General features: G+C 40.8%; 1 protein-coding gene across 2 annotated transcripts; it reads left to right on the forward strand.

Annotated features, from left to right (window-relative positions):
• The first annotated feature begins 7,873 nt into the window (after positions 1-7,873).
• On the forward strand, positions 7,874-23,282 carry LOC111576800 (integrin alpha-6-like). Of its 2 annotated transcripts, XM_023282687.3 has the most exons (26): positions 7,874-8,111; positions 13,759-13,886; positions 14,017-14,096; positions 14,270-14,531; positions 14,739-14,870; positions 14,956-15,169; positions 15,256-15,449; positions 15,557-15,654; positions 16,266-16,393; positions 16,474-16,563; positions 16,736-16,797; positions 18,004-18,173; positions 18,256-18,396; positions 18,484-18,599; positions 18,732-18,888; positions 18,974-19,057; positions 19,152-19,231; positions 19,408-19,485; positions 19,566-19,668; positions 19,811-19,981; positions 20,167-20,268; positions 20,380-20,490; positions 21,120-21,218; positions 21,400-21,525; positions 21,706-21,786; positions 22,369-22,509. In XM_023282687.3, the coding sequence occupies exons 1-25, from the start codon at positions 7,936-7,938 to the stop codon at positions 21,772-21,774; spliced, it is 3,171 nt and encodes a 1,056-aa protein (XP_023138455.1). In that variant the 5' UTR covers positions 7,874-7,935; the 3' UTR covers positions 21,775-21,786; positions 22,369-22,509. The 2 variants fall into 2 exon arrangements, with proteins under 2 accessions (XP_023138455.1, XP_023138454.1); XM_023282686.3 differs by lacking the exon at positions 21,706-21,786 and having other exon boundaries at positions 22,369-23,282.
• The last annotated feature ends 1,585 nt before the right edge of the window (positions 23,283-24,867 follow it).

Here is a 24,867-nt window from a genome sequence, read left to right on the forward strand (position 1 = left end):
TCACCAGCGCTTGAGGCCTCTAATATCCATCCATTATCTATACACCGCTTAATCCTCATTAGGGTCCCAGGTCGCCAGTCTTTCGCAGGACTACATATAGAGACAAACAGTCACATTTGCATTCACACCTACGGCCAATTTAGAATAATCAATTAACCTCAGCATGTTTTTGGACTGTGGGAGGAAGCTGGAAAACCCAGAGAAACTCCAGGCCTGCACAGGGAGAACATGCAAACTTCATGCAGAAAGATCCTGGGAAGTCCAGGGATCTCCTAGCTGCAAGGCGAAAGTGCCAACCACCACTCCACTGTGCAGCCCCGCCTCTAATATCAGTAGAACTTAATGTGTAGCAAGTAAAGGTTCCAGTTGTTTTTCTGTTTTGACAGGCCACAATGGTGATGTGGACTCACTGGTAAGACCACAATAATATATTATTGGAATATATTGTCATTATTTGTGCAAAGTTACAGGTTACTTCCATGTTGTCTTCATGTTGAAATTCAACATGTGAGGCTTATTTCCTGAATGTTCCCATGCATATACTTCAAATGAACGCCGAACAGAGACACTGATAATAATTCAACACGCATCACAATAAATCTCATGTTTATTGAAGCACATCATAGTGCAGACCTGGGCATCCTACGGCCCGCGGGCCACATCCGGCCCGCCGGATGACCCTGACTGGCCCGTATGAGGTCACTGGAAAATATTAAAAGTCAATGCAAATATATTTCATCACAATACATGCAAACAATACGCCTGCACTGCTTTTATTTTGAAAGATCTGCTAAGGTAACGTTTTTTCGCGCGTGCTTTCCATACTTAGCTGATTGGTTTGTTGGTCAGCTTCAGCCCGGGAAGATGTCAGCTAACGGCAAAAAAGAAAGATTGATTCCGAATGCAGAGTTTTTAACAAGGCACGGACTTCCAAGTATTTCTTCTCTGAAGTCAGAGGTAAAGCTGTGTGTCTAGTTTGTGGCGAACAGATCGCGGTGCTCAAGGATTATAATCTGAATCGACATTACGAGACCAAACATGCGGAGAAGTACAAACATTTGACTGATGCAGAGCAGGGAGGATATCTGAAGGTTTGCTAGCTAAACTGCTAAAGCAGCAATGACTTTGTTTTACCAAAGCTCACATCAAGGGATGCAGCAGTCAAGACGAGTTTTGTAATATCCTACAAAATCGCCAAAAACAGGAAGCCATTCTCTGATGGAGAGTTTATAAAAGAATGACGTGTGGACTCTGCAGCGTTTATATGCCCGGAGAAGAAAGGAGCGTTCGTTAATGTGACCCTTTCCAGGCGAACCGTAACGAGGCGGGCGGAGAGCATCGCCGAAAATCTGGAGTTTCAGCTGCACAACAAAGTGGACAATTTTGTTTTCTCCTTGGCTCTGGACGAGAGCTGTGATGTCCGTGACACAGCCCAGTTACTCATCTTTGTACGTGGACTAACAGAAACCTTTGAAATGACGGAGGAGCTGGCAGCTGTGCAGCCAATGAAGGGAACCACGACGGTGAGTGATTTGTTCACTGAGGTAAATACACGCATGAACAAGCTGGGACTAAAATGGGGGAATTTGGTTGGTGTTACTACTGATGGCTGTAAATTTGGCAGGGAAAAATGTTGGACTTTTGAAACGGATGCAAGATAAAGTGACTGTAATAAATCCAGAACAGAAACTGATATTTTTGCATTGTATTATACATCAGGAGGTGCTGTGTAAGTCAGTGCTAAAAATCAACCACGTGTCTGATGTTGTAGCTAAAGTAGTTAACTTCATCAGAGCAAGAGCATTGAATTACAGACAGTTTGTTGTCTTTGTGGAGGAGATGATAGTGAACATGGTGACCTTGGTTACCAGACAGCTGTCAGATGGATCAGCCTGGACAAGGTGCTTAAACGAGTTTGGGATCTGAGAGCAGAGATTCAAGAGTTGGGCCTTGTACATCATTGTATTGTGTAATTTACTGTTTTTATTGAGATATATATTGAGCAGAGCTTTTAAGTGTACTGGTCCAGCCCTTAACAACCGTCAAAGTTTCTCATGTGACCCCATATGAAAATTAATTGCCCACCCCTGTCATAGTGGGTACCAGAACATAAAGACCAGTGAAACATGATTTCAGTGCTGCACTAATAGCAGCAAAACAAAACAATGCAAAAGAGTCATCATTTCTTAATGGATTTACATTTCATTTACTTGCAGAGAGGAAATTCTCCAAAGCCATTTCAGTGCCGTTGTTGATCTTAATGTCAAGTTTGTGTTGTTTGTCTCCTTGGATTGTGACAGAACATGAACTATTGGCACCGACAGATATCATCAGATGGAGGCCACTGGAATCCACTGAGAAGTGATAGCTCTCTTGCTTCGTTTTCTTTTGCTGCTTTTAGTACAGCATAGATATCCTGTTTTACTGTTACAGCACTATAGATGTGTGTTGATTTATCAGTTTCTCTGTTCTGCATTCATTGCAACTATATTAGTTTGTATGGGAACATTTAATAAGACAAAATAAACCTAAAAAAGAACCGACAAAGAAGAAAATGTACAAAGGATTTAAGATTATTCAGAATCTCATTTTTGTAACTCTTCTACCATATTGTCTTGGATTGAGTCATTCCTCCTGAAGATGTTAAAGCCTCATTCAGATGAAGGACAGGACATTCTCATATCTGGTCCATCAGAACCTCCAGAACTTTAGTTCCATCAGTGACTCTCTGACAGTTTATGAGGAGTCTTCTGATGGTTGTTTTTTTTGACTGTTGAGTCTATGAACTATAAATGTGACGTCTTTAAACTGCCAACTCTCTAACACTGTTTCATTTACAGACAGAAATGATGAAGATGAGCAGATCTTTGTGTTGGAGAAACTGCAGCCAGAACAGATTTATGTTAGCATTAAAACTGAAACCTCCAGTTTTTCCTGCAGCAGCTTTGAGGCAGAATTTTGTCTGTTCCAGCTTCTTTACAGGAAATGTTCTTTCGATCTAAATGATGAAAGGAAAACTCAGAGTTTCAGAGAGCCTCAAAGATTGTGATTTTCAACATAAAGACAACAAGGAAGAAATCTGCAACTTTGCACATATAATGAAAATATACAGACTCCTTTGTAAATTAGTTTTTGTGTTCATGTTGATGTGGAATGAGTTCACATTAACATCTTGGCATGTAAAAATAGAAAAAAAAATGGAACCTTGGCATCAAATTCTACTGATGTTACAGAACTCAAAAGTTGGTGAAATGTTGGACAAAGACTGTATTTTTTTGTAGGAAATGTGGATTTGTGGATATATGTGGATATATCCCTCATGTGAAAAATGTTATACTGTTTTTCATTTTCTAGTTCCTTTAAGGGCTGTACAGGGGATCGGTGGTTAGTACTTTCGCCTTGCAGCTAGAAGATCCCCGGTTTGCGTCCCGACCTTAGTGGGATCTTTCTGCATGGAGTTTATGTGTTCTCCCTGTGCATTCTTGAGTTTTCTCCAGGTACTCCAACTTCTTCCCATAGTCCAAAAGCATCCATCCATTGATTATTTATACACCGCTTAATCCTCATTAGGGTCACGGGGGTGCTGGGACCTATCCCAGCTGACTTGGGGCAGGTCGCCAGTCCATTGCAGGGCTACATATACAAACAAACAATCACACTCGCATTCACACCTATGAACAATGTAGAATTATCAGTTAACTTCAGCATGTTTTTGGACTGTGGGAGGAAGTCTGAGGACCTGGAGGAACCACTGCATACACAGGGAGAACATGCAAACTCCTTGCAGAAAGATCCTGGGAAGGTGGGGATGCGAACCAAGGATCTTCTCACCGCAAGGAGAAAGTGCTAACCACCACGCCAATGTGCAGCCTGTCCAAAAACATGCTGAGGTTAACTGATAATTCTAAATTGTCCATAGGTGTGAATGTGAGTGCACTTGTGATAGACTGGCGATCTGTCCAGAGTGTCCCCTGCCTGGGATAGGCTCCAGTCCCCCGCAATGAGGATTAAGCGGCGTATAGATAATGGATGGATGGATGGAAGTTCCAATAATTAAAAATTTTCTAGCCACTTAACCACATGGATCTGCTGGGAACAAATTCTAGTTGCATTATTCAAATACAAAATTACAAAATACAAAAATTCCCAAGTCTGAAACATATAAAGCAGCATAATATTTTACAAAATTTAGTTTTGGGTCTCAAACAACAAATATGTAAAGCCTAAACAAAATATGAGCTGATAGAGAAACACCTCTATCTGAAATGACACAGACTGACCCAGCTGTTTCCTGTTTCCGGTCTTTATGCTAAGCTAAGCATTGGTCCATAGCTTCATATTCACGACACACACACGACAATGATTGCTACGAAGATATTCTACCAGGTCTCCCTTAACTTGTTACACATTAACTGAGACGATTCATGCCAGCAGGACTCATTCATCATTTCTCTGTCCCTTGCTGTTCTCAGAGGTGTTCATGATTTTTCAGCCAACAAATGTTTCATCCATTTTTCTGATCTGAATCACAACCGCCCATAAACTCATTCTGAGGTGAACTGCTGTCAACGTGCTCACATGCTTAATTATGCACAGAGAAAGTGCAGCGAGTTAATGTGATGCAGTTGTGAAAGATCTTGGCTTTGGAGTTCAGCACGATTATGCAAGTGCTTTGTGTGTGTGTTTATCAGTGTCCCAAGGGTACATGTTTCTACGGCGTCATAAACACACCCAGCTCACAGTGCCACACCTTCAGGTGAGTGACGTTCTTTTAGTGTACCTGGAGCTGCAGCTTTGAGAACAAACACTGGGCTGTGGCTCGGGCGAGTCCAGGCGCTGCATTTTTAACTTGTGTGTGTGTGTGTGACAGAGAAGACTGATTTCACTGTCAATCCTCTGTTTTAGCACCCGAGGGAAGGTTTTTGCTCCTCGGCTGTCGTAATACCAAACACGCTGTACACGGGGAAGTACACATGACTCACTTCTTAATTCTGGGTAGAGATAATTAAAATAATAAGCAGTGTGTGCAAGGAAATTCAGATTTTGTTAAACACTGAAGCATAAAATCATAAAAATTATTGGTCCTTTAAGATAAAGACTGATTAGTAGTCAATAATATGTATGCGATAAGTGATTAATTATGATTGTGTGCCATTTAGCTCCTGATAGAGTTAACCAGAAATGATTCACACGTGAGTAGGCCGACTCAAAAATATAAATGTAATTGATTGTTTGGTACTGGTTTATATAGTTTCTTCTCTGGTATCTTATCAGTATCTTTAATGTTTTTGTTGACAGACTTTACAGAGAGTTGGACTGTACCTCTTTAGTTTTTGTTTGCACAAAGTTTCTAATTAGGTCCTTGCTGACTCAGAATGATTTGTGCACCTTTGTTGTCCTGCAATCAGGGCTTGATGTGGCCTTTCAGTCTTTTTCTGTGCAGACAAGATGTGTGACCTTAATTTCCCCGGAGAACAGTAGAAGGAGCCGAAGAAAAAAAGGCAGGGATAAGAATATCGGCAGGCTGTGATATGTGAAGTTAACCCTTGTGTTGTCCTGCGGGTCAAAAGTGATATGCTTTAAAGTTTGAAAATGTGGGAATATATATATATTTTCACAGTGAAAACTTCTACATCTTCAAGATTTTTGGGAAATTTTTGAAAATTTTTTGGTGGAAAAAAAATGTTAAAAAAAATGTTTCTTCAAGAACATTCAGAAAAAAATCAACCAAAATCCAGCGAAAATCGTTGGATTTTGGTTGATTTTTTTCTGAATGTTCTGAAAGGAAATATTAGAAGTTTCACTGATAAATATTAAATCACTTTGGATATTTTTAGGGTTTTTTTATGGAAGATTTTTTATTCATTTTTTGAAAATATTTATAATTTAAATTTTTTTATTTTTTAAATTTTTATTTCTTGCCAAATTTGGGGATTTAAAAAAAAACTTTTAAGGGAAACTTTTAAGGAATTTTTAGAATTTTCTTCCTGAAGAGTTTGCAATTTTTTAAAATAAATTTGGGGAATTTTTTTTGCTGAATTTTTGGATTTTTTTTTTCAGAGAAAGGAACAATATTTTTTGGTGCCCGTAAATGAGGACAGCAGGAGGGTTAAACGACTGAAAAAATCAAAACAATCTGGGATTGTGTTTCTGAAGGAGACAAGAAAAGATGAATGAGAGGCTGAAAAGATAAACATCAGGGAGATAAGCATGGCTGTCATTTGACGTCAGGTCGAGGATATGTCTGTTAATTTCGGGCTCCTGTTAGAGCTGTATCAACAATATATTCATGCACACAAATATACTTTGGGAATATCAATGTTTACAGTGAACAAAATGGATAAACAAAGGGGGGGCTAAGTTAACACACCTCACCTCACTTCAACCTCTGCTCTTCTTATCAGTGATAAGCCTGGTTCCTGTTTCTGACCTTCTGCAGAGTCATAAATCACCATCCAGCTCCTACTTTGAACACCAGCTAATCAGACCAAGAGAAAAAAAACTGCTCAAACACAGCTAACGGGCAGCTGGTCACATGATTTAGGGATTCAACCATGTTCAAGAATGAGATTTTGACTAATATTATCAAGACATCTGCCTCACATGTGACCCAGCATTTCTGAAACTGATTGAATTACTCTGTTCTTGTGTTGAACTACATTTCAAATGCACCTTATTTCCTCATATGTTCACCAAAAAAATCAGTCTAAGTAATGTTGAATCAGCTGATGTTTGCTCAATCTTTCCAAATCTCGCTAATCAAGACTTAAGTTGATAACAAACCTGTATAGTCACCACATTCTTCTCTTGCCCTTTTCCCTTCCCACTCTCCCCTCTTCCACCATTATTTGTGCCTTTTATAGCACTGTATGTGGGCAGTTTCTTTCTCCCCTCTCCCTTCTCTGTCTGCCCTCTTTCTCTGTGTGCAGACAAAGCCAGTGTTGTCTGCTTGCAATGCTGTGTTGCGGGGACAAGCTTTGGGTCAGCGTCTCATGGAATGCCTTGAAAATCATCTAGTAAGGGAGTGTGTTAATGTGGCGGTCTGTGCCCAGTCCGCTCTCTGGCTGCTGCTGGCTCCGTGACTCATCTAATGAGTCATTACAGAAGACATGGGCACCACGGTGATACCATGTAACAATCTGAGTGAAAAACACCAGGGGGATTGGAACTTTAAACTTAACTAATTTCCAGCTTTGGACTTCTGATCTGTGGTTGTAGAGCAGCTACTGAATTGCCAGTTGCTGCTGCATATTTCTATTTTTTCTGTTGCATTGCCAGAATTATGTCTTCGCTGTTACTCCCACTTTATCTCATTGTATTGTTGTTGTTGTTGCCTAGACTGAGTATTAAAGAAAATGTCTGTATTGACTGACTTCTCCTCTCTCCCATTGTGTTGCCTCTGCTTTTTTTTTTTTTGCACGGACGTTTGATGTCTGTAAGCACGAAAGCATGGAACAAATGTGCAGATTGCACCCTCATGTCACTGGGTGTTTTGTCAGTATCTTCCCTCTTGTGCGACTCTGTATATGTTTTGTTTAGGATTGTTTCCAAGGGAGTTTAACAGCAGCCTTTATTACAGTGTACTACTGTGAGATTTACAGTCAGTGCAGCCAGAAGCACCATATTTCTGCTGTTGGACATGCATTTGTTGGCAGCCTCGGGCATCTCTGACCCACTTTGATGACACTCTTGACCTGCTGCAAAATAACAAGGAATTAATGGCCCCTAACTGAAGCAAAGTTGACATTGAAAAGCTAGATTTCATGCAACCTGAGGTGTGGTGGGATGGTGTGTGTGTGTGTGTGTGTTTGTGCCAGGAGAGGCCGGTGGGAGGGGCGGCTACAAGTGGACCTGATTCAGCCCTGCAGCAATCAGTAGCTCTCTGCTCCTCCTGCAGTAACGACTCACTTCTTACTAGTTTCAAGGGGGTTTTCCATGGAGGGCCGCCTCACCTGTGGACTCTGGCTGGTCGCCTTTTTCTTAGGATGCGGGCGACTGTCGGCTTTCAACCTGGACACGGACAATGTCCTGAAGAAGAGCGGGGACCCGGGCAGCCTGTTCGGCTTCTCTCTGGCCATGCACCGGCAGCTCAACCCGGTGGATAAGAGAATGTAAGAATTTTGTTTCCTGGGGGGAAAAAAAGCCTGTTTGGAGGCTGTTAACTAACTTTGGCGTCGTGTGTGCTTAGGAAACACCTTTCTGTCTCTAAATAACTTCGTGTGATTAAAATGTCACAACACTAAATTCATTTCGGGATGTTATAACCGCCGAAATGAGGGGAAAAAAATCGCATTAAATGTACTTTTAAAATACGTTTAAATTAAAATATCGCGAGATTTCTCAAAGTTGAGCTCAGGTATGTCATAGGTAGCTTCAAAGCACTTTCAGGACAACACTGTACCTTTAACACACCTGTTGAAGTGAACTGCTTGTTAATGTTTTCTTCCAGGTGACCTATTTGTAAGTTTTTATATATATATTTTTCTTTGAAAACATCCACAGTTGCCCACTTTTTCTTTTTTGCTGCCTTTTCCTTAGAGGTGGTTTTAGGTGAAACTGTGCCTCAAGAGTTTAGGGCCAAAAACATGTCACTGAATCACTGCTGGCATGTTAATGTGCATTGTTTTGCAGGAGGTTTGTCATTCTGCACAAAGGCCAACTGCCATCAAGTCGTCACTGATTTGAATAGCCTGATTATAAACTGAGCAGTCTTTCATCTGGGAAGATGTTTTCACTTTGTTCTACAAGAAATGGACGTAGATTGTGTCTGGGTGTCCTCTCCAAGGAAAATTTGAACATGAAACACTTTCCTTCACCTTTTCCTGCACTTGGGTGACTTTTCATGCACCAGTTTGTGCTTTTTTGTGTCAATTTATGGTGGATGTGTCTTATGTAAAGGAAAATATTGTTATTGGGGTGACAAATGTTCTAAATATTAAGGGAGACGTATCCCCTGCATCTTTGCTGAAATCAGTGCTATGATGAACCACACAGAACTATGTATTGCCAGTATTTGTAATTAAACAACTTCAAATTGTGTTGCATTTCCATAATCAGTGGTTGAGGGAGTATTCAGAAATTTCACTTAAGTAAAAGTAGCGATCCGCCGCTGTAAAAATGTTCTGCCACAAGCAGCTGTCTAATACATGTAGTAGAGTTTGAAGTAAAATATTCTTTTCGGAACTGTACCATACTGGAGTATGATCTAGGATTTTAAGGTAAAGTGTCGCTTAAACAGTATTTGAGTAAGTGTACTTGCAGCTTAAAGTATTGTAAATTAGCAGGAGTGCAGACAGCATGAGTGCTTCTAGTGTGGATCAAAATCAAATTCTGGGATTTATTGTGTAAAATGCTTTTATTACACAGAACAGATCAATACTCAGGCTTCTCTACCATGTGCCCAGTCAACAAAAAAGACAAAACTGTGCAGCAGTTTGTATTTGTACAGCTAATACCTGAAGGTCACAAACCGACAGTAAGATACGCTTCGCTACCAACTACTAGCACTCCCAGTTATTAAGAATCAACAGGTCTTAAACCTCCTCCACAGATGTTAAATATAGTTTTTAAAGTTTTACACACTCCTACTGCTGCTGCTGTGCATTTACACACAGACACACACACACACACACACACACACACACACACACACAGTGCCAGTTACTGTCCCAGTTCCCAGCTGTGTCTAAATGAAAGACACATGGTGATCGACACGAGACCAAAGCTGCCACACAAATCCCCCTTACTGCAGGTTGTAAAGTTAAACACTAGAAAGGCAGAACACGAATGGATTTCCGTGGCTTGGAAAACAACACATACATGTAGGAATAATGTTGGCTGAGTTGTTAGTGGAGGTGTCAGCTGCTTAAACAGTTGGGTAATTAAGTTCTTGTGGATGAATTTCATATTTGATAATAAGTTATTCAAGTCATTTTTAAGCAAAAATATCAAACATTTGCTTGTTCTGGCTTCTTGAATATAAAGACATGCCTGACATGTACTGGACTGTTGGTCACCACGAAATTAAACTGTGACTAGTAGCAGCTAGTTGTCACAAATCGCTCACATTTATTTACTTAAATGTTAACTGATTACTTAAAGAAGACAGTCTGCAGGTCAGGAAAAAATGTTATTTACATCCGTATTGCAATATTTCAGTGTGATTTATTTATTTTTTAATCAGGATGCAAATGTATTCACCATAATCACTCATTAAATGCAATACACTGTATTTTCTACACACTAGAATAGTTTGTGGATGAAATCTATTGTCATATTGTCAGTTGAGCGTGACCCATCAGGAGCATGTTGGGTTTTGTATGTGTGTTTGGATGTGTGTGTGCATGTTTTGTAGCTGTGTTTGTTTTGTGGCGTTCATGCTGCTGTTATAGAAATGGAATGTGCTCTCACTGTGGACCCTGCGTGTGTGTTTGTGTATGTGTGTTCCCCGTGGATGTGCGAGTGCCTGTTTGGTGTGTTTTAATGGTGCTGATGCATGCTGTGGCTGAGCACTGAGGCGTTGCCTTGTTGTCAGTCATTTGGAAGAGTGTCAGAGGGCTCAGAGTGCTGCTGGATGCATTCCTAACCTGAGGCAAAAAAAAATAAAAATGAAGAGATAGATTTTTTTTTTTTATGTTCACTGTGATTCTCCATCTCCATGAGAGTTCACAAATGTCGATTGTGCTAAAGTAACGTGTGTGTACTTGTGTACCCCCCTCACCCATGTTTCTTTCCCTACTGCTGGGTGTGTGTTCACTGTGAGTCACAATCCATTGCCAGCCATGGATGCCAACTTTCAGTCAGACTTATACACTCCACAGTTTTTTACGTCCTTTTACGTGCGGGGATGAGTGATACATGTACCTGCTGGAGAGGGCAGGACCTGTACATGCATGTGTGCACGCATCTGTGCCTGCGAATGTGTGTGTGTGTGTGTGTGTGTGTGTGTGTGTGTGTGTGTGTGTGTGTGTGTGTGTGTGTGTGTGTGTGTGTGTGTGTGTGTGTGTGTGTGTGTGTGTGTGATGCATTCCATGCTGGGTTATAATTGCCAGATGGAGCTATCTGTCTGTATAATGAAATCAAGAGAGAAAGTGCAAAATTGAGTGTGGAGATGTGTGTGTGTGTGTGTGTGTGTGTGTGTGTGATGCATTCCATGCTGGGTTATAATTGCCAGATGGAGCTATCTGTCTGTATAATGAAATCAAGAGAGAAAGTGCAAAATGCATGAGCGGGGAGAGGAGGGAGGAGGAGAGTGAGGGTGTTGGGAAGTTTAAGAGCTTGGACTGAGTTTGAGAAATGTGTGGGAGAAAGTAAATGCATATGTATGTGTAGGTTTTTTTGAAAATGAAATGAGTCTGGGGAGATGAGTAGATGTGACAGGAAGAGTAAAGGATATGTAGAGAGGCTGTGAGAAAGAGGAAAGAAAGACATGTCAGCAGGTTCAGTAATAATGTTACTCTGTGTGAAAGAAATCAAAGAACGACTGTGAAGCTTAATACTTGACTGAACTTTCTGTATAAGTGTCTGTAGTCGGTTTATTGAATAGAGAAAAACCATGAGAGTCAGATTTAGTCCCCTGGTCCCCCTTTTCACTCAGGTTAGTTAAGGTTATCCAACATCAAAGAGAAAGGAGCTGGCGAAAAGAAAGAAGTGATGTCTGAAAGAATGCAGAGAGGAACATAAATCACTTTTACATCTGGGCACCAAACACAGGCATTATTCAACCAGTCGGATTCTGAGATCCCGGCAGACGGATGGAGGGAGAAGTTGGGTAACACGTCATGAACCTCTGGATCTGCAACCCATTTGGATGTGAACGCCTCTAGTTGATAGTGTGCTACTGGCTGTTGCTAGGTAACGGGCTGTGCCCTCGCCGGCAGGCAGTTTTCTGCTGAAAAGAATAAAAACAACACACCTTTTTCAATGGGATGGCCACCGTACGCTGGTCGATGTGTTGTCCTGTGTGGGGAAATGTGTACCACTGCCATCGCCAGCATGTGTGTCTCATTGTACACTTGGACACACACACACACACACATACACACACCCTCTCACTGTGTTTGTCTTTGTCCTTCCTGTAGTTTAAGCCTGCATGTTGGGGCTTCCTCTGCTGGTGGTAAATGATTAGATAAACAGCTGGGTCACCGTCTGTGGAGCAGCAGGTCGGCTTTATCACAGTGCTACTCATTGACACGTCATGTCAGCACTTCACACTTCCACTGCTAAAGAGTATTCTAATGTGTTGCAATAAAGATTGCCCAAACACATGTGAATCATCTCGCAAATAAGATTGTTCTGTAAATATTGTAGTAATTTGAGTTATATGCAATTAAGAGGTGTAACTTTACATGTCCACGCCCTGGTTGCTCCATTGTTAGTTGCATTTACCCCAAAGAAAACAGCTGAAAGAGGCAGAGTTGTACAATGTGACCATGCATTAATTCTTTAGACTCCTGTCAAGTATATCTTTTTTCTTTCCATTTTCCCTGACTTCAGACACCTCTCAGGATAATGGATGCAGAGATGTGCCCACCTGGGATTCACTGTGAGAGTTATCCTCTCTTTGAAGTGATGACTCATTTGAAACAAGCTCAAATTTAAAGCCCCCGATTTCACTTAATGTGAAAACATGTGTCTTTGTTACGGTTGTGAACGTAGAGATGAAGAGATGACTCCAGACTGTGTGGTATCAGATGTCAAGTGTCAGTCACTCCCCTTATAATTTACAAAAGGCTGGATTGCCCACTTAACGGCTGGATAATGGTTCAAATTATAGTGCTCTGGTTTTCGAAGTAAGGCCAAACCAATCCAGTGGTTAAAATGGGACAAACAGTATGCACTTGTCTATCTGTTTTGATTACGATGACTTCTGCTACTGCAGTTTATTGCAGGGAAATGAAATTATATTTTCTCAGGGTTTCGCATTTGAATACATCTCAGCATTAAGAGACTGTATGTAACTGTGAAAAGTTACAGCAAGCTTTATTTTTTTGATTTATTGTCCTTTGCTAATCCCCATCATGCCTGCTGAATATTCATGGTGATTTATGCTGCCTTTATTGTTTGACATCATCTCCCATGTACAGCCAGCGTTGTTGACTCGAGAGGTCTGCACTGCAAACATGCTGATCACATTAGGCGCATTCGCTCTGCTATATGTCTCAGTAGATTCCCTCCCAGATGGTATATGTGTGTATATCTGAGAATGTTTTGTATTCCAGCTAAAAATGGCTTTGCTTAATCTCATCTGGCGAAGTCAGTGTGCTGCCCAACGTTAACTCTGGAGGTCATTGGACAGACAAAGCAAGCCAGAGAGAGATCCTGGAACATACACGGAGAGAGAAGATCAGTGTGGATGTTCCCCTCTGTAAACCTGCACAAAGCATCATTTCAGAAGATGACATTGTTGACTTGTTTGATTTACTCAGTAGGAGACCATGGGAACTGGATGCCGTCGTCGAGGCTTGGCCGTGACATTTGCCCTTGTCCTTGGCCCACAAAGGCAGTGTCTGTGTTTGTATGTGAGTCTGTGCACGGAGAGAGACAGAAAGCCTGGTTCAATCATCCACAGCAGGCGGCTGAAAGGGGTCTTTGACTTTGTTGGACTGTGAGGACATGGAACATCAGCTTGGTGGCGGATGTGCATGTGTGTGTGTGTGAATGTGTCGGCTGTATGGTACTGTCAACTGGAACGTGTGATATAATGGAATGTGCAAGTGGAAGAAATGCCGGAGTGTCACATATTTGATTGTGTTGCAGGCTGTTGGTTGGTGCCCCCAGAGCAAAAGCCTTGAGTGGTCAAAAAGCTAAAGTGACAGGAGGCCTGTACAGCTGCGACATGAGCTCCACCTCCGCTGGATGCAGCAGAGTTGACTTTGATAATGACGGTGAGATATCTGCTGACACGTGCAGCTCTTTAATATGTTTTTTGGCTACTTTGGACATTTTTTCACCAAAATTTGACTCATGTGATCCTATTTGTGTCTATTTTTGTCGCCGGTGTGTGTCCTTGTGTAGAGGATCTAACAAGGGAAAGCAAAGAAAACCAATGGATGGGAGTGACGGTCAATAGTCAGGGGCCAGGAGGCAAGATTGTGGTAAGGCTTTCTTTGTCTTTGAACATGAATATCTTATTATTGCCAACAGTATCATTAAGCTGCCCAATCAGGTATCTTAAAATCAATAGATATTAATAGCAATCACTACAGATGTATTTTTTGTTCACCTCTCATTTCGTCAGCTTAACTGTGTACTTCTGTTTCCTTGTTAGACTTGTGCCCATCGCTACCAGCGTCGTACCAACGTGAACACGGCCATCGAGTCCCGTGACATCATCGGTCGCTGCTATGTACTGAGTGAGGACTTGACAATCAATCCCATATCGACTGAAGACGGAGGCAGCTGGCATTTCTGCGACAGCCGGCCCAGAGGCCACGAGATGTTCGGCTCCTGCCAGCAGGGCCTCTCTGCTACCTTCGACGACGACTACCACTACCTCATCTTTGGAGCTCCTGGAGCGTACAACTGGAAAGGTAGTTAGTCCGGTGTGCATGTGCAGGTGTGACATGCAGTCAGTAAGAACAGCATAAATGTAAAAGGCCCTAAAAGATGCTTTTTTCAGTCACCTGTTCAACATTACTTCTTCAATGGACTTTGTTATGGACATGTTATGGACTTTGCTTGCCTTTTTTTTTTTTACAAGACAAATCTGTTCCATCTACTCTCCTCCTCATATTAAGGTGTGGTACGTTTGGAACAGAAGAATGAAACTTTCGTGGATTTGGGCATCTTTGACGACGGTCCATTTGAGGTGGGCGATGAGGACGAAAAGAACCCCGAACTAGTCCCTGCTCCTGCCAACAGCTACCTGGGTAAAATATTTAACTTTCACTGTATTCTATTTACACAACGAAGCATGTTCAAGCACCTAACCAAGTCTGTCCCTTTTCCGCTCAGGTTTTTCTCTGGACTCAGGGAGGACTTTGATCACGAAGGGCGTGCTGACGGTGGTAGCGGGAGCTCCCAGAGCGAACCACAGCGGGGCGGTCGTGCTGCTGAAGAAAGGCAAAGACACGAGCAACATCTTGCTGGAAGAATACACCCTGGAAGGAGAGGGACTGGCCTCGTCTTTCGGCTACGATCTGGCTGTGCTGGATCTCAACTGGGATGGGTGAGTGAATCCAGAAATTCTGCTTTGAAAAGTGCTATCATTATCATTATTGTGACTCATTGTCATGAAATGCTCTTGCTTGTTAGCTGGGAGGACATAGTGGTTGGAGCACCTCAGTACTTTGAGAAGGATGGAGAAATTGGAGGAGCTGTGTACATCTACATCAATAAAGCTGGAAAATGGGACCAAGTCACACCCACCAGAATAGACGGACCCCGGGACTCCATGTTTGGCCTGGCTGTGGAAAAGCTGGGAGACATCAATCAGGATAGTTTCCATGGTGAGGATGCAGTATTTGTGCATGTGTATAGTATTGTCTGCTAATCATTACCAACGTATCTTCTGTTATCAAAATGTGTAATCACACTTTGTGTTTCTTGCTGTCAGATTTTGCAGTGGGAGCTCCTTATGAAGATCACGGTGCCGGGCATGTTTACATCTATCATGGATCAGCCTCAGGACAAGTGTCTAAAAAAGCTGCACAGGTACATAATAAACTGGTGGAATAAATTTTCATATGTATCTCTGCTGCAGCATTTCGTTTCATAAGGGCAAACATTTAAATTTTTCCAAATGTTTAATGTTTGTATCTAAGAAAACCTCAAGTAACTCTGTTCTTCCAGTAATGGAAAGATGGGCAAGTTATTTTGACTGTCATGCTTGAATCCTGTGAGCTTTCTAAGCAACGTACGTCATATAAAAATAAATACAGATCTAGGCGTTGGTTCGGTTGTAGAAGTGGCTCTCAAACTGTTTCAGGTTTTCCCCCTTTCAAATGTTTGCATTCGCCATGAAGGATCCATGAATTTTAGGGGAAATAAATGTCAACACGACATAATTAACAATCTCTTTATTGTCTGTATTCCCTGTATATATCATATTCATTCAGCTTAGTCTATAGGGGCATAACCCTATATGGGCTATAGCTTATTAAAAAACCCCAACAACTTAATTTTAGATCAGATGCAAGTTACTGATGTTTTTTGGTTTGCTATTTTGTTGTTGGGCTTGAATTCTTTATACCAAGCTCAGCATAAATTGAAATAATAAATGCAGTAGAATAACTGGCTGTATCAATGTGTTCTTTTTGCTTTAGGTGCTGGCTGGTAAGCCTTTAGGAGCGAAGCTGTTTGGTTACTCCTTGGCAGGCAACATGGACCTGGATAAGAACTCCTATCCCGACCTGGCTGTCGGATCTCTGTCAGACGCTGTCTTTGTCTACAGGTGAGCAGGCTCATACATTAATCTGATCACAAGTGTCTTATGATCTTTAATGAGATGCTCACTGAGTTCTGTCTTCCCAGAGCCCGTCCAGTTATTAACATCAAGAAGGAAATCAAGTTTTCACCAAGCGAAATCGACCTCACCAAAAAGAACTGTGGCAACAGCTTTTGGTATGTGTGTCCTTACTTTTACTGGTTGTGTTTCTGATGAAAGTTTCAGTCTGTAAAGGGACATTTGTCTTTTAGTCATTAATCACAGCGATGATTTTGCTAAATTCAGTAGGTGCTTTCTTTAATTTCAAGTGCTGTTTGTGATTGTGGATGAACTGCACTTTGTCCACAGCTTGACTCTTGAGGCTTGCTTCACCTACACCGCCAACCCCAAGAGCTACACTCCCAGACTGAGTAAGCTGAGCCACATTCTTTCCCTCTAATGTCTTTTTAAACCCTTTTCAGGCACTGGATATGTAACATTGCTGCTTCCTCAATCCATTAATATGAGGGCATTCTGTTTGTCTGTCATAGGCTACTTTGCTGTTAATGTTCCTCACAGCTTCATTCAGGCAAACCTGCGGTACACATACAATATTTGCCATTCATGCGAAAACTGACACAACATCCAGTGATGTATGCAACATAATATTACAAACAGCAGTGTATCAAACTGTACAAATAACTAACAGCCTACTTTATCTGTGATTTTTTTAATCACTGAAAACTTTGTCCATGTGTGATGATAATCTAGTAACTACTTTACTAAAAATAAAACAAAAATACCCTGATAGCTGTGATGGAGCTCAGAACTCAACCTGAAGACGATTGCTTTGTAACAAATGATTTAAGATTTATTTTTTATTAAGCAGTTTCCTTGTGAGGATCAGTAAAATATTTCTGATTCTGGTTTACTTGTAGCTGATTAACTGCTATTCTGTATGCGACAGGAAGGTTTGTGAAGAAATGTACAGCGTGGTTGCCATTAGATCCTGATCCGTCCTGTATCCAGGTCAGGGATCATTTATAATTACTTCAAAAAGTTACTAGTAGAATTGATCCACATGCATAAATGCAGCCACCTCTCTCTCTTCGGAGATGCTTGCATGGATCCTGCTGCTGTTTGATGCTGCAAGTATTTCAAAAACACAGACGAATGACTCCTACAAATAGTTGAAAGCAGACTTTAACTCCTGCCAATCTTGTGGAAAAAATCTCTGGATTACATTCATTGTCATAAATGAAAGCTGTTACTGCAGTGACATTTTCTTTAATGGATATTGCAGTTCTTAGCCTAATAGATTTGAAATTGTCAAACAAAATAAAAGAGGAAGGTTTTTTGTAGTTTTGGGATACAAACTGTATCTTTAGCGCTTCTCTGGTGTTTTGGGTGCTGACGTGGAAGAAGCCTTCCTGAAATCACTCTACACTCTTGAAATACTGCTGCTTTATTCACACATGAAGCTGACATGTTCATATGGCGTCAAAGTAGTTGAAACAAGTTCATATTTGAAAGCTACTGTATTGTCAGTAAATGCATAAACCAATAACATCTAACAATACTTCTATTTTTTTTTTAGTCTTCCACTTATGCTGTGTCCCCTCCTCTGTCCCATGTAGCTTTGGCATACTCCGTCGAGGCCGATGCTGACTACAGGAAGCTCGGTCTTCTTCCCAGAGCGACCTTCATCGAAGATCCCACTGCTGAACATAACTATGAGTCAAAGGGGACACTAAGCATAGACAGCCAAGGAAAGAAAAAGTGCCTTAAACGCAAACTTGCTGTACAGGTAATAAAAATGTCTGTGCTTTCCAGTAGTCAAAGTGCATTGTGGCTCGTGGGTAATGTTGTGTGACGCTGTCGTCCCATAGGAAAATATTCGAGACAAGCTACGTGGAATCCCCATCGATGTGTCTGTGAATATACAGGACGCCAAACGTAAGCGGAGACAGCAGGCAGCTCCACTGACTCCTGTCCTGGACGCCAATGAGCCAATGATAACTCGATCAGAGGTGTGCATGACGATACTCAGTGAATTAATTTATCATTTTGCTGTAGATGTGTCGTTTCATGTTGTATGTGTGTAAACGTGCTTGTAGGTGAACTTCCTGAAAGAGGGATGTGGCAGAGACAGTGTGTGTCAGAGCAACTTGGAGGTGAAATACCGCTACGGCCACAGGTCAACGGATGCAGATTCGTTCACGCCATTAAAACTGTAAGAACACACACGCATACTTGCTTTTGATTTGATTGTGTGTCATTTTATTTTGGCTTATTTCTGCCTCTCACGTTGACCCACACAAGACCTTGAATGCACACACACTCATTAACTTGTGTCTGTTTAAAGGGAGAATGGTGTGCCGGTGATCTCGCTCAGTGACCAAAAGAACATCGCCTTAGAGGTCAGTGTGACCAATAAAAATGGCGACGATGCACACGAAGCCTACGTGATCGTCTCCCTGCCCCGCTCACTGACCTACTCTGCTTATCGTGTCTTAGATAATGTGAGTGTCTCCTTTTCCCCTTTTCTCTCACACACATATATAAATACCATCTGTGGTTTTGATTGGGACTTTTAATTGTTTTAAGGAGCGGCCGGTAACCTGCATAGCCAATAAAGATGGTTCCAAGGCTGATTGTGAGCTCGGAAACCCCTTCAAAACAGACGCAGAGGTGAGAGAAAATCCCCTTTTGGCACCATCTAACTAATTTGTAGAACTGTCATTGTTAGAAGCTTTTGAAACTGTGTATGTCTGTGTGTTTATAGACGACCTTCTACGTTATTTTGGGTACAGCTGGCATCTCTTCCAACACTTCAGAACTGGAGATTGATCTTCAGCTAAAAACGTAAGTATATATTTAAGCTTTTTTGTCCTGCAAAACAAACTGCTGAATAACTTTGATTATGCTTAGAAATACAGCAGATTGACTTCTCAAATGCAGTGTACCCAGTATATAATGTATAACAGTTGTAGGTCTGTGGGATTATCTGTTTTGACCTGTTTTTAAACTTGGGTCAACAGGACAAGCGACCAGCAGAAACTCACTCCTGTCAAAGCAAAGGCAAAGGTGGCCATCATGCTGCAGATGTCTGTATCAGGGTAAGAAGCACCCACATATTCAGAAAACACACAAGAATGCACTGATTCATGCTACTAACGGTGTATTTCTGTCTTTCCAGACAAGCCCAGCCATCTCAGGTCTACTTTACAGGAGAGGTCAAAGGTGAAGCGGCCATGAAGACTGAAAGTGACATAGGCAGCGCCATCATACACCAGTTCAGAGTGAGTACACTGAAGCTACTGGATGAGACGGCTCTTTGACAGACAAATATATCTATTTATTTCACTGAATTGAGTTCTTTAGGCACTGTAGTATAATTAACATCATATCAGCTAAGGCAGGACAATGTTCCTGTTTTTACAGGTAGTCAACCTGGGAAAGCGCTTGAAAGATCTCGGGACTGCCTCCCTCGACATTTACTGGCCAAAGGAGACCGAACAGGGAAAGTGGCTGCTTTACCTGATGAAGATCAGCTCCACAGGAGTTGACAAGATGGAGTGCACTCCTAAAGGGGAGATCAACCCTCTCAACAAGGTAAGTGAAGGCATCACTTTAGTGTGTGATATTTACTTCCCCTGCAAGCCTAGTTTTTCAGTGGACATCTATTTTTACATAGCAAAACAGATTGGTATGGAAAGACAGTTTTACATTCATTTTGACATATTAAGATATTGAGGGAAATGCAATAGGTGAATAAACATTTTCTTCTGTGCTTTAAGGAGCCAGTTAACCCCAGGATGAGAAGAGCAGCAGAAAACACCCAGGGATCTGACAAGGCCACTTTGTCTCGCTTAATTGAGAACCAGGAATCGTCGTCTCTGGTAACCCCCATCCAACATTCTATTCTTTTGCCTTGCAGAGTTGTATTTTGTGCACATTTCAGTCTTTAGAGGAGGAACCCATAAGTAACATTTTGCTCTCTTTGTTGGCAGTCCTGTGGTAATGGGGCAAATTGTGTGAGGATAAGGTGCCCCCTGCGGGGCATGGACAGTAGTGCAGTCATCACTCTCCAGTCTCGCCTCTGGAACAGCACCTTCATAGAGGTAACCAGGTGTTTTTGCATCAGCTGTGATGTTATGATTTGAGATGGGAAGAAACTCACTGTCCGGAGAGGAAGAAAAGAAATCCATAAATACTTTTTGACAGGCGTATAATATGCACTTTATATAAAGAATCCAAACTAAAATTACAACTCTGAAAATGTGGATTGGTCTCATTTTCAGTTTTTTTTTGGTTGTTTCTGGCAAAATGGTAATAAAGTGTAAACTTACATTGATTTGTCTTGATTTTGCAACAGGCCCACTAAAAACTAAAATACAGGAAATTTAGCAATATAAACTTACTAACGTGAGAAAGAATTTCATTTAAATATTCATGTGTTCTCAGTTCTTAATCTGGCAGTGTTAGGTTTATATCAGCTATCCTTCCAACACAATTTATGCATTTTAAATCACGTATTGTAGGTCACTATTATAAACACATTTTATAGGATGGTAAGTATGAGAAAATCTATGTTTAGAGTTCATGAAGGATGATAAAAGCTGAACTTGCTTCTAGTTAAATGAAGAATTGCTGAATTATAAAACAAAGATTACTGCAGTAAATTAATCTCCTTCACTTTTCTCTCAATAACATAATCTCAACCTGATCTGCTCCCTTTTACTGTAAACAGGATTTTTCCAACTTACATCATATGGAGGTGATAGTAAAGGCCGCTCTGCATGTTGATAGCACGACAAAGACAACAGTGCTGCAAAATGCCGAGACACAGGTAAGTAAATGGATTCAATGTGACAGTACTGGACCCAAGTAAGGGTCATGATTATTTCATGCAATATAAAAGGTTTACATTGATGATGTCACTGCACTGTGCAAACACAAAAAAGTGTATGTATATAATCATATAAAGAGACTTTTCAAAGCTTTTTTTGCCACTTTATTGTGTTGTCCAGGTGAGGCTGACGGTGTTCCCAGAGAGGCGTGCAGCTCAGTATGGAGGAGTGCCGTGGTGGATCATCGTGTTGTCCATACTGCTTGGGCTGCTCTTGTTGGCCCTGCTGGCTTTCGTTCTTTGGAAGGTAGGACTGAAGGATGCAGACCCAAGACACATCAAACTAAAAACATATTCTACATTTTCAGGATTTTAATGGAACAAAATGTCTAAGTGTTTCATTTTGAACAGCTAGCATTCTACACAACAACAGTAGGTATACATAATGGTGATTACACACATTTTCTAATAATTTTCCTCTCCTCAGTGTGGACTCTTTGGGAAAAAGAATAAAGAGGACCCTTCAGAAAAAGAGAGACTGACATCAAATGCATAAAAAAGAGAGAGGGTAAAATTACCCGGTCTGCCCGGCCTGAATGAGTGGAACTTCTTCTCTAGCTCCTTCTTGCTACAAAAGTGCTGCTTTCTGGTATTAGGCAGGCAGTGGGCAGTTCTCACACTGTGACATGAATGCTGTTGTAAAAGCTGACTTATTATTTCTGCAAAGACCTAATGCCTAAAGGATTTACACACATGATTATGTGTGTATCATTCCAGTTTACCTGCATGGCCAGGGGAGGTGATAAGCAATGACTGTGTTACTTGCTGCTCTGAAGAACACCAGGGGGGCTGTCCTGCATCTCTTTGATTTCATCTCTTCCTGTTTCCATTTTTTTGTTACTATTGCACATGCAGTCACTTGGTCTGGAGGTTTCTTTCTTTCTACATTTAAAAACAAGGGAATTAGACCACGTTTCTTTTCTGTATAGAGGAGCACAGATGGCTTTTCTACAACTCTCACTGGATTCATTGCATTTTGGCGCCTGCGAAAGAGACTGATGACAAAAATCTGCTTTGCTTTCTTTGAATGGCTTTAAATAGCCTTTTCTCAAACAAAAATATTGAGTGTTTTTCCCTTTCTTCTCTGCAGTGTGGCTTTTTTAAGCGTGCCAAATATGAAGACAATGTTCCCAGTTACAATGCAGTCCGGATCAAACGGGAGGAGAGAACGGTCAACCCTGGAAACGGTAACTGGGAAAACGTGGAGAAGAAGCCGTGGATGACAACCTGGCATGACAATGAACACTATTCTTAACAGCCAATGAAATCTGACAATACACTTCACTGTTGCTGACTGATGAACTGCCAGTTTCACTCGTTTTTGCTGCCCTGCCTTCGCACAGTGAGGACTGTAAATATCAATATACAAGGAAAATCATTTGTATAAAAAACAAAAAAAAACATTTGTAGGACTAAATACTGGATCACACTCTTTGCTTCAGGGGCTGATCTGATCTTGAACAAAGTCTTTATGAATCACTGGAAGGAGATTTGCGGTGTGGGAGACAGTCTTGCACAACTACTGTCTGTTAGAGCTTGTTTTGTACATTCAGTGTTGATGGGTTGGGGGGTATGGAAATGTTTCTAGACATTTTGTACATTGTTTTTGAATGTTTTGCAGAATTGTTTGTATTTATTCTTGCAAGGAGTACTTTCTGTTACGTGCTCTACAGGCCAAAGAGTCATGCAATGCAAACCATGCACAGAAGACTTTTTTTAAAATCTAAATTTTTTTTTTTTTTTTACTAAAATCTGTTCATTTTCCCCAGTTTATAAGTGCATATTTTTTCTGCTGTGCATCTGTTTTAACAGCTGATGCATTTTTCGTGCTCGAGGTGGCTCAGAATATACATATCCTGTAACTTATCCACAGTTGCCAAACATTTGGTTTGTAAATACACGACCGAACCACTACAGAACTACGATCTTTTTTATCGCTGGCTGCGCAATAGGATGAGCGTGAGAGCCAACAAAGTGTTTCCTGAATAAAAATTTTAAATTTCATATCCATGTGTCTGGGGTATAATTTTGTTTTATCAAATAATTTTAGAGAGTCTCATTTGATTTGGCATACAGGTAATTTTATGGTAACACATGTAAAGTCTCAGCTCGCACGTACAGAAAAAAGACAACAAAAAAAAAAAAAATCTCTTTTCAGGGAGATTTTTGGTGATATGACACATCCTGAACCCAGAATTCAAGATGTTACCATTACGAAAGAGGCTCATGAAGTGAAATTGTAGCATGAACAATTAAGTTAATTTCATCTACCATGAAGGTAATAAATTATATACAGGACATCTTTATCTTAAACAGAACTGAAAACCAACTACGGATCTCTCATCAGCTATCAGTTACACTGGAAGGTGTTATCAGTCATTAAAAGTATCTTCTGCAACAAGAACGACATAATGGAATCAGTCTGGGATTAGATAAAGACACTGACACAGCCTGAATCCACAAACGATCTGTAGCAAGTTCTCAAATATTTAACTGATTTTGTTTTATTTTCTTTTACAGCACTTTATATAAAGCTAATTGAGAAAAAGAAAAATTATTACTGTGCCATTTAAAAGCATCCTTACTCTACTTTGTGTCTAAACATAACATCGAGGAGGACTAAATTGATTTAATTATGTTTTTAAATGGGAACTTAACAGGTTGGACTGTCTTTCGTAAAAAGGCTTATTTGTTTTTTGTTTTAAAGATTCACTGGTTTAACTCTAGCTGATTTTATTATTTCAAACTGTCCTTTCATTATTTTTAGCTTTTCTATAAAACCACCAGTTTTATTTACGTAGCGCCAATTCACGAGACCAGTCTGTAAATGTCTGATAAATTATTTTTATTCTCCTGCACAATATTGTTTATGTATTAAGAAGACATTGTAGTCCTGCAGTGCCACCTTGTGGTCTGTTCCGCTTTTATTTTGTTAAGCGCGCGTTTCTTCTTCTTCTGCGGTTTTTGTGACGCCGAACTTCCTGTATCTTTGTCTAAACAACGTTGTGCTCACGCATCGTCGGAGAAACGGTAAAAGCTGTCTAAAAACAGTAGTTATACATCACATTTATCTGTTTGAATTGTATTAAGGAAAGGTTTACATTGTGATTTACCTCATTATCCTGTATTCGTAGCTCTGAACAGCGACGTGTGTGTGTATATCGAGCTGGAGAGCATGCTAGCTGATGGCTAACACTTAAATTAGCGCCCTTGGAACGGCGGAATGAGGTATGAAAATGTTAAATATGCATTATTATCAGATGAGTTGCGTTTATTTGTATTGGATGTGAACATGATTTATATGTGAATTGTTTGTGATACTATGGTGAAGCATTTTGTATTCTGTTTAATTCTGTAGTTTTCACGGTGCTTATGGTACACGGTGCTTGTCGAGAGTGTGAATAAATCAACACCCGTTTGAAACTGCGTCTTGCTGAGTGAATCCAAGGGGCCGCTACACAGTCATCTGAAGGTGCTTCACATGGTAAGATCAAGAAGATCATAGAAACACAACGAATCCAAAGATTCCCTTGTAGCAAGCTCTTCATTAAGAGTCAAAGATTAAGCAATGCAAAAATCTAAAAATAAC

This window comes from Amphiprion ocellaris, chromosome 10, assembly GCF_022539595.1.
Source record: "Amphiprion ocellaris isolate individual 3 ecotype Okinawa chromosome 10, ASM2253959v1, whole genome shotgun sequence".
Lineage (NCBI taxonomy): Eukaryota > Metazoa > Chordata > Actinopteri > Pomacentridae > Amphiprion > Amphiprion ocellaris.

Bases quoted from the DNA above. Each gene is read 5' to 3' on its own strand.
- LOC111576800 (XM_023282686.3), top strand. From the start codon at position 7,936: ATGGAGGGCCGCCTCACCTGTGGACTCTGGCTGGTCGCCTTTTTCTTA. The intron at 15,170-15,255 runs GTGAGTGAATCC...CTTGCTTGTTAG, and splicing joins CTGGATCTCAACTGGGATGG to CTGGGAGGACATAGTGGTTG. The intron at 20,269-20,379 runs GTAACCCCCATC...CTTTGTTGGCAG, and splicing joins ACCAGGAATCGTCGTCTCTG to TCCTGTGGTAATGGGGCAAA.